The 15,437-nt window shown below is 38.2% G+C and overlaps 1 protein-coding gene across 1 annotated transcript; it reads right to left on the bottom strand.

The window, feature by feature from the left end:
• Positions 1 to 4,987: 4,987 nt before the first annotated feature.
• On the bottom strand, positions 4,988 to 15,200 carry LOC140241687 (glutaredoxin-3-like). The gene is made up of 9 exons (XM_072321430.1): positions 15,108 to 15,200; positions 13,491 to 13,599; positions 12,838 to 12,912; positions 11,603 to 11,725; positions 10,657 to 10,831; positions 8,448 to 8,592; positions 7,278 to 7,388; positions 6,179 to 6,311; positions 4,988 to 5,401 (listed from the first exon to the last, which is right to left on the bottom strand). Exons 1-9 carry the CDS (start codon positions 15,167 to 15,169, stop codon positions 5,357 to 5,359), a joined length of 978 nt encoding a protein of 325 aa, XP_072177531.1. The 5' UTR covers positions 15,170 to 15,200; the 3' UTR covers positions 4,988 to 5,356.
• Positions 15,201 to 15,437: the final 237 nt, after the last annotated feature.

Raw genomic sequence — 15,437 nt, forward strand, 5'->3', positions numbered from 1 at the left:
AAAGAGGAAGTGTTGGCTAACAAGAAAACAAGAACTAGTAATTCACAAACTGGTACAAATATACATCATGATATATAACAGTACAATGTGTGTATGATTGTTTGGATAATATAATGCGGGAAACACTTCTCTTCAAATCGTCTGTGAAGGGTCTTACAGCAACTGCTCTCTGTTGGAGATTGCTTGCAAAATGTACAAAAATTGCTTGTCACTGTCAAAGGTTCCCACAAATTGCTCATGCTTCACCAAGTTTCACTGTATGTAATTTGTCTCTCATTGATGAAATATACATGTATAATCCTCTCTCTCTCTCTCTCTGCTTGTATGGGGCCCCTGTTTCCCTTGTCTCTTTGGTACAGTCTATTTGTTTTTGTGATGGTGTATTAATTCTGATAAGTTGTGTTTGATTTTACATTGGAAATTGTTTTGGGTACAAACTATTAAAGAGAGTTAAAGACACGTATATATAAAATGTATGTATATCTAACAGTTGTGCTATAGATGATGTGATGCAAAGCATTGTAAAATGACTAAATAGAGTGTAAGACCACTATACAAATGCAATTATTGTATTGCATTGTATTGTAACACAGTCAGTGCTCATTGCAATATTGTCATCCCTTGCTTATATCATCAAAATCATGCACTATCATCATTTCCATCAACCTTACCTTACTGCTGTATCGAGTGATGCTGCCAGAGATTTTTAGAGTGAGGATATGATTTCTTAATTAGAGAAGGGTGCATCTCTCTTTTCACAGCTTAGGAAGAATATTTTATGACAAGAAGAGACCTCTATGTACAGTACATGAACGCATAACGAGAGCACCTTTGACGATCAAAAACAATTATTTGAATTTCGTGAGCAAATACCAAATCGCTGTTCTGCATACATCCGCCACTGCAGAGTAAACAGAAATACGTCACCATGGCCAAGAACAGCTGTCTCAATCAATGACATTATCTAGATTTATCATGCGAGTTAGGTTAGCCACCCAAAATAAGGTAAAGTATTATCTAATCTACAACTGTCACCATCAGGGTGCAACAATGATATCACTTCTTTGCTGCCTATATGCCCTGTTTTATGACAATTTTTGCCATAATTGTGATAAAGCAGCAACTGATTAACTGTGAGCTTTAATTTCCATTAGCATGGCAACTATGACTACTATAACAACTCCCACTAATTGACAATTTCTGATATGATGCTTTGGCAGGATACCCCATAATGGGAGAGACATGGTGAATTACTGGGAGCTAATATGTAAACCTGTAGCCATGGCGCTATGAAACTGGGTGTGAAAATTGGAAACTAGCAACTGCCGAGGTAACACGGGGTCTTGGCATGAAGAGCATTCATATCAGTACAAAGAATTACCATGACACTTATCTCTCTCTCTCTTCATCTGTCTGTCTGTCTGTCTGTCTGTCTATCTATCTTTTTGCTATCTATCTATGTATCTAATGTATGTATGTATGTAGGTATGTATGTATGTATGTATGTATGTATGTATGTATGTATGTATCTATCTATCTATCTATCTATCTATCTTCTCACCTCCCTTGTCTATCCATATAAATACATACAGTGGACTCCTGTTATGACAAAGTCCTTGGGACCGCCAATTTCCTTTCATTATACCGAAATTTTTAAGCGAACTGACAAGTATATAAATATAATAGATGATAATTTCGGGACCTGAATTTTTAATCTGTTGTAACGAGAATTTCATTATCACTGTATTTGTTATAATGGGAGTACACTGTATGTAAACACATACATACATGCATGTTCATTGATATCATCTTAATCATTTTTATGTTGCAGACTGGCAAAGTATACACACACACACACACACACACACACACGTACACACAGATACTGACAAACACACACGCACACGCATGCACACACACACAAATGAGAGCCTGAAAGTGCTGCATTGAGTTACAGGTTGCTATACACTTGGCAAATAAGCATGTGTGGAAGCTATGGCAGTCTTCACTTTCATTTTGTTTTATCATGGAGTGCAAAGAAATATCAAGAAGTGTGAAGGACGCAATGTGAAATGCTGTAAATAGCTGGAAGTAGAAAATACACACACACACACACACACACACACACACACACACACACACACACACACACAAAACCACACATAAACAAATCGAAACAAAATCGGAATTAGAAGGAAGCAGGCGATTGTGCTGCCTATTTAAAAATCATCTCAAAAAATGCTCCAGTTTGGCTTTTTTTTTTCTCTCGAACATGAAGAAAAAAAAATAATGAAATAAAAGCTTTCTCTCTCAAACATATCAGAGTCCTGGCAATGAAGATATCAAAAACTTTGTTCAACCGTCATATGATGCCACATCAAAACACAACACTCTCTCATCATGTCAAAAAACGAAGCATAGAAACCATCTTGTCTTACATATCATGCCATCCAATTTTTAAAATCGCCAATTTTTGCACATCTCCTTCCCTCTTTATTGAACTTCAGAATTTGATCCCAATCACGACTTCAAAGTGATTATGGACAGGACCACTTTTACATGGACACAGTATAAAGACTGAAATGTAGACACAAACATTGTTTTCATCAAAGTAACAAACTCAGTTGAGCAGCTAGGAATCAGGAAGGAATTAGGAATACATCCAAATTTTGTGACCCTCTGCTTCCCAAATGAAAATGTACAAAATGTTGCAAGTATAACTTGAATTACATTGGTAAACGACGTGTGTGTGTGTGTGTGTGTGTGTGTGTGTGTGTGTGTGTGTGTGTGTGTATCCTACAGGGTGATTACTGAACTGCTCATCAATCTTTTCTTTCATTATCATCGAGTTGTCACTTCAGACCTACCTTAACTGCCCCGCCAGGAAAACAAAAGAAAGAATAGAAAAAATGGGCAAAGTGAGGAAAGACCATTTGAATGAGCACCTGCATGATTACACTGCAGTTGGATATAGTACTTACAAAGTCTTGCCTTTAAACCTATAAAGATATGAAGCGAGACAGTGACATGGGAAGGGTTTCATGTTTCACGACTCGGCCTGCAAAAGACATGGACATGTACCATCATAGAGACCCATGCTGAAGAGGTGTACAGTGCTTCTAATTAATGCACTGCAAACTCATCACACTGATGTGTATTGCGCCCCTTCTGGGGTGAATATATCAACTATGACAAATATGGCAAATACAATTGTATATAGGCAAATATTCTCTAATGGTTCAATAATGAGAGTCTATTCTGGTCACCAGGTCCAGGCTTGTTTTCTGTATGACTATCAGTCAAGTCATTGAATCAACTTTTCTTCTTTTATGTTGTATAATTAATCATACATAGCTATTAACTATTTATTCTGTTTTATGGATCAGCAATGCACAACTCGGTATATTACACTCTGCGTTGAACACCTGCGTAACGTAGATGCAGCACTTTGCACATACTAATTCTTGTTATTACTAAACTCGGGGCAAAAACAGTGTACAGAATGTTATCACTTATCTATCCTCTCTCAACACTTTTTAGTCTTATCTCTAAACATCTGATTAAAGAAGAACATCTACTAAAACTATAAACCGAGGCATGGTCAAAGATCCCAGAGCTGTGTATCAGAGGTAAGCACAAACCAGCCTCTGAGGCTACAAAGTAGTATCTGAGTAAAACTGTACTGGAAATACAAACGCTTCAACACCACAGGCCACACCAGCCAGATCTCGTCCACTCTTGGGCATGGACTGTGTGACAGACTTGGAGAATCCATACCTCCAAACCTTTCCAGGCAAAATCTCTTCAACATTTTGCTGAAAATTCATTATAACATTACATTCTGCATTAGAGGGGGCACACTTCATGTTTGTGATGGGGGGGGGGGGGGGGGGGAAGGACTTCAGCATTGATGCCATGCATTAAAAGAGGCTAAACTTTGGAATCTGTCCTCAAATTCAGAACAGCTGGGAGGCCAAAGTATGACAACATCAGCTCTGTAATGCTGGAATTAAGACAATTTATACATATATATTCAGGGATTCTTCAACTGCCCTATAGTTCTGGCATTATGCGCTGGCAGCATCCTCTCCACTGATATCCGTTTCATAGCGATCTGTGTCTTAGTTATGCCAGAATCAGTTTATCAGGGGCGAAACATTTTGTTGAAAATTTATGGTGATATCACATTCTGCATTAAAGTGCACTCCATGTTTCTGATGGGGGGAAAAAAAATTGATGCCATGGATTAAAACAGGCTAAATTTAGAATTCTTTACTGGAAATTTAGAATGGCTGGGAGGCCACAGAATGATTACATCAGCTCTGTGAAGCTGGAATTAAGGCAGTTTATACACTCGGGGACTCTTCAACTGCCCTAGTTCTGGCATTATACCCTGGCAGCAGCCTCTCTGCTAATATCCGTTTCATAGCGATCTGTGTCTTAGTTACGCCAGAATCAATTTGTCAAGGCCTCACATGTTTATACAAGGCTCTAATTCTACACAAATCCAATTGACATAAAATAATCATATTACGACTTGGATCATAGCTATAAGAGAAAGGGAAAGACAGAGAAGGAGGGGTGGGGGTGAGAGAGAGGGGGAGAGCGAAACAGGACTAATCAAGCTAATCCTTTTACCTTGATATTACCTCTTCTTGCATAAGAAAAAAAAATGACAACAACTTCTCTTTCCTGCTTACTCTGTTAAAGGCATAGCACAATGGGAATTATCCCATGTACTGCCTTTCAATACAGCAGAATCATTTTAATCCACTCTACACACATTTCTTAAACATAATTCACACAAATGGAAGCAAGATGCAACTGTAATATTTTTCCAAGATTTGCAGGTAATAAGCACAAAGTTATTATCTCTGACATAGCCAAAAGGGATAGACTAAATATGTCTCACATGATTATGCATTAATCTTCCACCTATGCCTATTGGAAAACCCCCCCCCCCCCCCCCCCCCCCCGATATACAGCACACAAAATGTGGAATTTAACATTATCAGACATTCACACCTATCAAATTCTGATGCGAGCTGTTTTAAGGTGTGTAGAGCCTATGCTCCAGTGTTAGCCGCCACAAGACAGAATATGGTATCAAGCCACCTGTGCTGAAATGTTTGTTGTGGTATATATCACTGCATGAAGTGCCATCCTGAGCTTTGCTCTTTCCAATATTACTCCATTACTCTTTGGATGTATATGGACCACTACATGTTCACTGCTTAGAATAAATTGTTTTAAAATCAAAGATTATGCAAGTACCATACAGTGCTGCAAGGATGGCGGAATGCAGACTTTATCCAACTTGTCCTGACAGAAACCTTCTCTGTTTCACAGTAAGTAATCAGCCTTCAAGCATGCTTGTCAACTCTCCAGACTCATTCAGCTCCTGAAAGGGGAAAATATGTGAGGTACATAAAAATATAGAATATAACCAGTCTGGGTGCAAGATTCATAACAATATGGAAAGAGTGAAAAAGAAACAGAAAAGAGAGAGACAAAGATGGATAATTAGATAGATAGCTAGCTAGATAGATAGATAGATATATATATATATAGATAGATAGATAGATAGATAGATAGATAGATAGATAGATACAGTAGATAGATAGATAGATAGATAGATAGATAGATAGATAGATAGATAGATAGATAGATAGCTAAATACCTATGGGTAGATAGATAAATAGATGGATAGAAAGATAGATAAATAGAGGGATAGAAAGATAGATAGATAAATAGATAGACAAATAAATAGTTAAATAGATATATAGACAGGCAGACATATAGATAGATAGATAGATAGATAAATAGATAAATAAATACATAAATGGATAGATAAATAAATAGATAGACAGGCAGACAGATAGATAGATAAATAGGTAGATAAATAGATAAATAAATACATAAATAGATAGATAAATAAATAGATACACAGGCAGACATTTAGATAGATATATAGGTAGATAAATAGACAGATAGATAGATAGATACAAATATATATATATTTCCTCTTTTCTGTCTATACTACATTTTTCTGTCCTACTATTTTGTAAATTAATCCCTATGCCTCAACTCCTTTGTTAGAAATGCATATGTCACAGTCTTCTTCACACAATTTTATTGAATCAATTACAGACAGAGTAGAATCAAATGTGTATGTTACCTTGACAATGTCCAGTCCTCCAATCAGCTCTCCTTTTACATACAGCTGTGGAAATGTCGGCCAATTAGAGAAGGTCTTCAATCCCTGCCGTACCTCCTGGTCTCCAAGTATGTCAAATGTGTCATATGAAATTCTGGAAGGCAAAATGATTTGCGGAAATGTAAAAAATAAAAATGTAAAAATAATGTGTTTTCATACTTAAACACAATTCAATGCAACAACATGATTTTCTTAATAATAAGAAATAGCATTCTACAATTTTTTTTTCTTTCCTTTATACTATGTGTTGAATACAACAAACTCACAAACCAAAATAACATTTGGAATCCTTCCCACCTGGTCAGAAGGCACAACCAGGATTTTGAGGGGTTTACAGTCAAGATCAATATCTGACTTTGTTCACATCTATGGTACAAGTAATCAATGTCACAAGGCAATGAAGTGTGTCACGAAACGTGAATTAGACAAACTGGTGCTATCAAAAGTGACAATAATCTGTGGCACTTCTCAAGTTAAAGGAAAATAGATACATACACATGAATATGTATTTACAGAGTTTAATTGAAAGAAATCAGGAGACAAGCTATTCTCCTCTTTAAGTGGGGCTTACACTGCCACCCTACTGTGTGGTCCAACAAACTACAGACATGTGCAATGGTGCAAAAACTTTGAGTCAATTATAAGCCTAACATGGGAGTAAATGTAAATGGATCAGTTGTGCAATAACCAAAATTGCTGAACAAGACTGCATGCTCAACACCGACAGTGTGCAATAGCAATTTAACTGCATGTCGAGTGATGAGCAATCAAGCAACTGAACAGCTGGAATCTTTTTAGGTGTTGTATAATATCCTCTGAAGTAGTCTAAAACTGTTTTGTGAATAGGCAAAGAGAATGAAAACAAAATGAACAATGCACGTGTGTTGGGGGGGGGGTGGGGGAGGGGGTTGTCCTGACATTATCTTTGAGTTTAGAATATGCTTTGTAATTTCTGTCTTTGAATCTTGTTTCTTGAGACATTGAATATGACTGAAAGAAGTCTACCATACAAAACAACAGTCAAACAAAGTAAAAAATACAGGCATATATATAGTGATACCCTGTTTCTCCCAAAATCTGAGTGATGGTTCGGCTGAATCCACAGCGAGGTTCTGCGGGACAACCCTTCATGAACAACATGATGGGAGATCGGTTAATGAGTGCCTTCAATCTGCAGACATGAAGAAAAAAGAACAGAATTTATATTGTAACACAAACCATATAAAACATCTTTAAAAATCTCAGAGAAGTCTGATACTGTATAACTTCCTTTTAAAAAAAGATTCCATTCATGATCATTCTATCTGTGAAATATTGGAAACACTGATGTGGTACAATTTTGAAATGTTTGGATCTCACCAGATTAGGAAGAGGGCCAAACTCACAACAAATGTCTACAGTGGCATCTGTCATAGCATGCATGTACACAGAGCACACTTGTTAAATGTTGTTTCGCTTTATGTTGCACACTTGGGCAATAATTATCAGACACTGGAGTGTTCATGTTTGTGCAATGCATTCTGGTTAAGGTAGCTGTGCCACTTGATTCTTAAAAGAGCTTGCTAAATGTTGTGCAACTGGTCCAGGTCAGATCATTAAAGGGTGTGTACAGTTCTGGTCGAGGTGAGGATTTAGCGTTTAACGTTTTGCGAAATATTCAGAAACCACTCTATGAGATGTCAAAGAGCTTGTAATTCTAAGGGGTATCAAAAGTTTATTTGATGAAAATCGGTTTTGGAATGGCTGAGATATCCAAAAACAAGGTGAAACAAAGATATCCTAATAAGAGGCATGGCCTGTCGCCTTTTATCATTATCACTTTTTTGGATATCTCAGCCGTTTGAAAACCGATTTTCATCAAATAAATGTTGAATCCTTCTTAAAATTACATGCTCTTTCATATTTCATAAAAGGTTTCTTATTATCTCACTTAGGAATGCTCAAAACATGAATCCCCACCTCAACCAGTACTGTACAGTCCCTTCAATATCTGAAATATAATTGATGTCTAAGACAATCACTACAACAAAAAATTATCCCTCTCCACACCCCTTTAGCTGGTCAAAAGCTGATCTGAAAATGAAGGGTCAATGTACACATGAGGCAAAAGATCATTTGCATCAATCTCGAAAGCATGGATTTCCTTCACTTCCACTTTCTGAAAGACACCTGTGTGAATTACAGTATAAAACAATGGAAAAATGAAATATACGTCTATTAAATGTCTTACCTGTCATCCAAACTTTGTTTCTTTGGGAGGGTTTGCTCGAGATCACCATTGGCTTCCATCTCCTTAATGATGTCAAGGCCTCCAATGAGCTCCCCATTGACATAGATCTGGGGATATGTTGGCCAGTCGGAATACTTCTTCAGCCCTGTTAAGAAAAGAAATCATCTTTATTGGAGATGGATGAGATGCAACCCTTATAGACTTCATTTTGTTAAGCATTTTGCATATTTTTTTTCTAAAGAAAATCTCTAGAAAATAACTCAAAGCAATAGAAAGGGAAAAAATTTGTCCAGCTTTGACATAATACTGCAAAAATCGGTATTCAGTTAATAAATATTAGTCATAGCACCATCTTCTAGATGTCGCCACAGCACAAATATCAAAGGGGAAGAAAGCTGTTCCCTACATGTACAATGGTGATGACATAAACCTGTAACATGACAATACAAAAAAATGATAATATAAATGACATAATAACATGTTATTTGTTATTTGCGGATTTTAATCACCTGAGTCTTCAGAAGAATGCATTGATGCATGAGTCACTTCACATCATTACTATCTATCTAACACCATGCAAACTGTAGAAACAGAATGTCTCCTGCATACAAAGTCACATACTGATCATCCAAAATGGAGGCTTAAATAAAATAGTTCGACTGACTCTCCATGCTAGTAAGTGCAGAGATCAAGGGCGCCGGAAGTGGGGGGGGGGGGGGGGGGGGGGGGGGGGGGGGTGGCACTTGCCCCCCCCCCCCCCCCCAAACAAAATGTTGGGGGGGCAAAACGAGTTTTTGCCCCCCCAAAGTGCCCCCTGTAACAAAAAGAATCAATCACTGATTTAAAGACCAAAATGAACAATAAAGGCATATTTCTTGTGTAAATGTTGTAATTTCATAACTGAAAATGCAAAATTTTTCGCCCCTAACGGGGCGAAAATTAGAATACACTAACAACGCACATTATTGTATCTATACACTAATAATAACTTATGAGTAAATTTAGTATATAGATGGTAGCCTCGTGTCCTCGAGTGTGCCCGCTGAAACATACCTTTAGTAAACCTTACATTTTTAATTTTCTTCTTTGCTTTCTAGCAGTATAAGAATATTTTTCATTGTTCGAACGATGCGATCATGTTTAAGCTTTCAATGAGTACATTTCAGATAAATTGCAAAGTGAAAGTGGCTCGCTCGTTCTGCCCGTACTTATAGTAAAATGAAAAGTCTTCATAAGTTATTATCATAGTCCTTCGCCGTGATTTCTTATACTGTGTTTATTTCCTAATCTAAAATGCTCTATAAAAGCGACTTTTATACTCTGTTTTTACAAAAAGTCCCTACCGTGGGAGGGGGCTTCCCCCTCCCACACCCTCCCCCGCTCGGTCGCTTCGCTCCCTCGACGAGGATCTCACACCATCACATGATATACCCCCGTATGTTAAGATCATAATAGTCCTTCCAACTGATTTTTTTTTTTCAATATGTTAATTACCTAGAAATTTGCTTTTAAATTTTCTATAAACGTGACTTTTATACTCTGTTTTTACAAAAAGTCCCTACCGTGGGAGGGGGTGTCCCCCTCTCCCACACCCTCCCCCACGCTCGGTCGCTTCGCTCCCTCGCCAAGGATCTCGCACCATCACATTATTAATGTACTCCCATATGTTATGATCATAGTCCTTCCAACTGATTTTTTCAATATGATAATTCCCTAGAAATTTGCTTTAAATTCTCTATAAACGCGACTTTATACTCTGTTTTTACAAAAAAAAAAAAGGTCCTTACCGTGGGAGGGGATATCCCCCCTCCCACACCCTCCCCCCGCTCGGTCGCTTCGCTCCCTCGCCGAGGATCTCACACCATCACATTATTATGTATACTCCCGTGTATGTAATAATCATAGCCCTTTGCACTGATTATTTTTCACTATGTTTAATTCCTTAGAAATTTGCTTTTAAATGGTCTATAAACGCGACTTTTGTACCCTGTTTTACAAAAGCTCCCTACAGTGGGGGGGGGGGGGGGGGAATCCCCCTTTCCACCCCCCGCTCGCTTCGCTCCCGCGACGAGGATCTCACATCGTCATATAAAATGTGCCCCCGTTGAGATTTTGCCCCCCCAAAACCAGAAGTGTTCCGGCGCGCTTACTTGGCAGAGATCATAACATCTCTGTCAAAGATTCAGGAGATCAAACTCCCACACATTACCCTGCCGAACATCGTTGTCCCCGAGGATGTCGAACGTGCTGTACTCTATCCCGTGGTTGTCAAAGAGTGCCATCAGTTGCCGGCTGAAGCCACACCTTGGCTCCTCCCGGGAGCCTTTCACGAAGGCCACGCATTTTGCTGCATTGATCAGCCTTTTTAACCTCGAGTTCAAGTCCTGAAGGCCAAGAAGACGGGAAAAGTAAACATAATGAGGTAAGATTATCAAAAATATGCCACTCTAATATCAAGTGTAAATGCAATTTGCTGTGATTATTATGCAGCCAATAATATTGCCCATGAAATTCATCCAATTTAGCATTTATCAAGGCCATTGTTAGTATGCCTTTATTCTATTTTTTTTTTTAATTAACATTCAGATTAATATCATATTTCTGAATAAAAATACTTGCATTAATTGACTGAGGAAAGTTTTCACAACCCACAGCTTTTAGAAAAAAAAAAATAGCCTGCATCAGCTGGCTCATACCTTCCCACTTCCAACAAATTTTCTTGCGTTTCGTTTTAATACAATATTGAAATAGAGTTTGTTTAATTCTGGAGTTGTTGATTAAGGGGTGCTCTGTACCAAAGTCAATGCTAGGAGAAAAAGAAATTGAATGGACTTAAAGGTGTAAATATGCTCATGTAACAAACAGCAAGGGAACAAATCAGAATCATTATCATAGGAATATTTCATGTTTTTGACACAAGAATGAGCCGATGATACAATGAGGTGATCCATAATGTGCTGAACCATGGAATGACAGCACTGACTTGGCTTACATTCCAACAACTCGACCCTGAATTCTGCAAAGTAGAAGTTTATGAGAAGACTTGTATGCATATCTTTATCACATATGCGCATGGGTGTCTGTATCTGTGTGTGTCTGAGTAAATGCACAGATGATTATAAACTCTCAAGAAGTACATCAAGTTTTACTCATACCTCCTCTGGTGGTTGACTCGTGGGCAGCATGACCGGACTGGCATTGGGGTCAGCATAGTGTTTGACTTTCTTGGTGAGCTCGGGCACATTGGCACCATCGAGTCTGGCCACTTCTTTCTTCCCCTGGGGAGAGTACCACACATGATGGATAAACAAGAAATTAAATTCTGAGTTGATCAAAACATTAACCATGATTAACTTGCTTCACTAGATGCATATGACTGCTAAACACTACATACACCTTCATGCCTGACGAGAGTTAATATACTGGTAATAAATCCACAATTTACTTTTTGATGACTTTTGATCAACGTGAATAAGAGTCAATTTGTTGTTGCAACATATGCTCAAAGGTGAGCATTATTTTCCCTGAAATATCTGTCAGCAAAATCTGTATTCATGCATGAATATTACAGTTCATGAAGAATCAACACGAGATCTATGACCTAATCTGGCTGAATATCTGAAGGATACAATGCATGACTGTAAAGTCCCATATAGTATACAAATAATACACTTCAGTTTAAGGGCATTTAGCAAGAATTACCCACATAGGGTTCCTTTGAAATGGTATAACACGCCGTGGTGATAGCCAAAGGCAATTGGACTGTTTCAGAGGTTCCTAGTGTGGGTAATTTGACAAATGCCCGCACAAAATGATGAGTATTATTTGTTTTATGATTTCAAATGATGGTGCTATACAAATGGCAGTGACCATTTTCACAAGTAAATAGGATGATGAATCTTCCCAGTCACTGTTGCAACGTGAAAGTGCTAATGACCTGTAATCATACGTCACTAATGACCAGTCACACATTACATTACTTGCTAGGCAAAATAAATATCTGGCCATGTGTACGCTTTCAACCAATCATTTGATTAGGATTTGTTTCATCATTTTATTATCTACTCTTATGGATCTAAAAAATCAAAATAACTGAAAAAAAAATGCAAAATCTTAGATTACAGCTTACTGAAGACCAAGCATGATAAGAAATATTATGGAACAACTCGAATTCAATTACGTATAGAGGGGTAAAGATCATTAAAATTTCTCTTCTTTCTTATTCATAAAATCTAATATTTTCACAATTGAATTGTGAAAGTATAATGGTTTCGAATAACTGTTCTTTTCAAGTGACTACAGAAGACATTGCAGTAATGCCAGTGATGCATTGATTCCCAAAAATTACAATTACAGTTTAATCATCAATAAACCAGAGTCTATACACTACCTTGATGAAGATGAATGTTGGAACTGCAGCAATTTTGTACTGCAATGAGATTTCTGGGAGGCTCTCAGCTTCAACCTGCATAAAAAGTACAAAACCAAGAGATGAAACCAACAATTGACAAGAAAAATATTAATATTTCTTCATCAATATCAGCTCTTCATCATCTGCTCCTGACGGAAAAAGGTATAAAATACTGCAAAAAGTAATACATGTAGTTGGCATCTATGCATTTTGAAAAGTCAAGATCTTAAAACATGTCCAGTGAAACATGCAAAAGGTATTTTTTTTTTTTTTAGTGACATCAAAGAGGTGTTATTCCTGTCTTGCATCAACATGGAGAATCATATGTAGCTTCAGATGTAGAAATAAACATTTTCAGCACACAGATTATGCTGCCATTGGGGACAGTAACTCCAGGATGAAATGGAAGCATAAAGACAAGCAAAATACATAAATAAAACAAAAATACCCTACAATTAACAAAAACAAAACAAAACAAGAAGAACCAAACAAAACCGAATGTCTGAGAAATTCAATTATCAACAAGCTGACACATTAAATCTATCATTTGTCACAACACAGTAGATATTTCCCGCGATGGACATATCAGAAATTGGACAACTCTATGTTTGTATGAATTTGTCAGAGTTCACCTTGGCTAGGCGCACTTGAGGATGTTCCTTCGCAAGCTCCAACATGACTTCATCCATCTGCTGGCACTGCGGCGCCCATTCTGCCCGGAAATGGACCACAAGCAGGCCACTGAAGACCAAGGTCAAAGAGAGAGGGAGAGAAAGAAAGGGAGGGAGGGGGGAAACAGAAGAGAAAACCACACATTTTGAATGCCACATAAACATCACATAATTAACATCATTTCTTTTTTCCTCGTGCCCTCTGCAATGTACTTTCCATACTCATTTTCACAAAGAAACTTATGATCCACTTATTTGAAGAACAATAGGCCTACTGTTGATAGTTGATGGTTTATTTGTACTCATTGTTGATTTATAGTTTGTTTCCATTGTTAATTCTCAATGTCCACTGGTGCATTTTATTATCTGTAACAATTAGAAACTTGATGTAACAGGCATGGCATTACATAGACTTTTCATATCATCATGATCATATTAGGCCCTATACTAATGTACAAGCTGTTCTTTTCACAAGGGCATAATTTTGCCAATTTTTGGCGAATTTCACAAATCACAGCACAGTGTCTGTGAGTGGGATTGTGAATTCACCAACACGCAAAAATGTCGCCATGCGCTAGAGGCTGCTGGCTAGAGGTATTCATACATTTATCACAGCGTCAGTGTCAATTCGCAAAAAAAAAAAATCCAGCAAAAATAACACTCAACAGCTTATATAGTTGTACAGTACACATGAGATGACAAGCAAAAGATAGGACTAAGTACAGAGCTACCAAGTCTCACGCATTCTGCGTGAGACTCAAGCATTTAGGGGCCATCTCACGATCTCACGCATGACACCCATTTTTCTCACGCATCGGGCGAAGTCTGCAACTTGGGCCTATATATAATGAGCATAGCTCAAAATATTAAAGTGATAGTTACACTTGAAGGTATATTTCCCTTTTGTCTTTCAAATTAAGTAAAAAATAGTCACTTAAGTATGCACCTGATCGCACCATTAAGAGCTAAAAATTGAAAAAGCTCCCTACCGTGGGAGGCCACAGGGGAAAAAACCCCTCCCACACCCTCGCTCACGCGCACATTCGCATGCCGAGATGCCGAGTCATGAAAATCTCACTCACAAATATTTTTTGAACTTGGCATCCCTGTAAGTAGGAGTCTCAAAAAACAAGTAAATTTACAGTCATCATGGTCATTGAGCCAAGCAGCAAAATAAACACACAAGAAAACAACATTCAACAACAAACTACTGGCCTGTGCTGTGTAGCTGTGTAGATTCTACTTTCAGCTAGTAGCACTAGACCTACGGCTACAAGTCCAGAACCATCGAGAATTTCTACTAGACTAGAGTCTAGAAAAGGTTCTAACGTTAGATCTAGGCCTCTACCTGTCTACTCTTAAAGCACATCACCGACAATGATGGGGCAATGCTATCGATTGCTCAATAAAGCGTATGGACCCTTTACCGTCATAAATATCAACATATCGGACTGAGCACAAACTCATGAACTACTTTGACGGTGCTCAAAATATTTCTCTATGAGAAGTCACTGACGATTTCTGAGATACTAAGCAGACTCACGTTCATTGCGTATGGGATATCTGGCAAACACTTACTTTTCTGTCTGGTTCACTTCTTCACCAAAAGCTTGGACACTTTCTACAGAAATCAACGACATGATGCATTGGAGGTTTTCGCACTGTCATATGGCTGCACATGGATTAAGGGGGGGGGGGGGAGGAGTGTAGGGCTAGGGTACGTGGGTAACGTGTAGGGGTACGGTACGCGGTAGGGGGATAATAGGGTAGGGCAGGGGCTCTCTGGGGTGGGGAGTAGAGGGCCGGGACGTAAGTGGACTGGGATTAGAAAGCCCCCCCCCCCCCCCGTCCCCAGGGAAAAAAAAAAAAAAGGGGGGGGGGGGCCAAGAAACAATCATTCCAAGCTAC

The sequence above is a fragment of the Diadema setosum genome, chromosome 18 (genome assembly GCF_964275005.1).
Source record: "Diadema setosum chromosome 18, eeDiaSeto1, whole genome shotgun sequence".
In the NCBI taxonomy this organism is placed as follows: Eukaryota; Metazoa; Echinodermata; class Echinoidea; order Diadematoida; family Diadematidae; genus Diadema; species Diadema setosum.

Bases quoted from the DNA above. Each gene is read 5' to 3' on its own strand.
- LOC140241687 (XM_072321430.1), bottom strand. From the start codon at position 15,169: ATGTCGTTGATTTCTGTAGAAAGTGTCCAAGCTTTTGGTGAAGAAGTG. The intron at 10,832-11,602 runs GTATGAGTAAAA...CTTGGCCTTCAG, and splicing joins CGAGTCAACCACCAGAGGAG to GACTTGAACTCGAGGTTAAA. The intron at 8,593-10,656 runs GTAATGTGTGGG...TTTTCTTAACAG, and splicing joins GGACAACGATGTTCGGCAGG to GGCTGAAGAAGTATTCCGAC.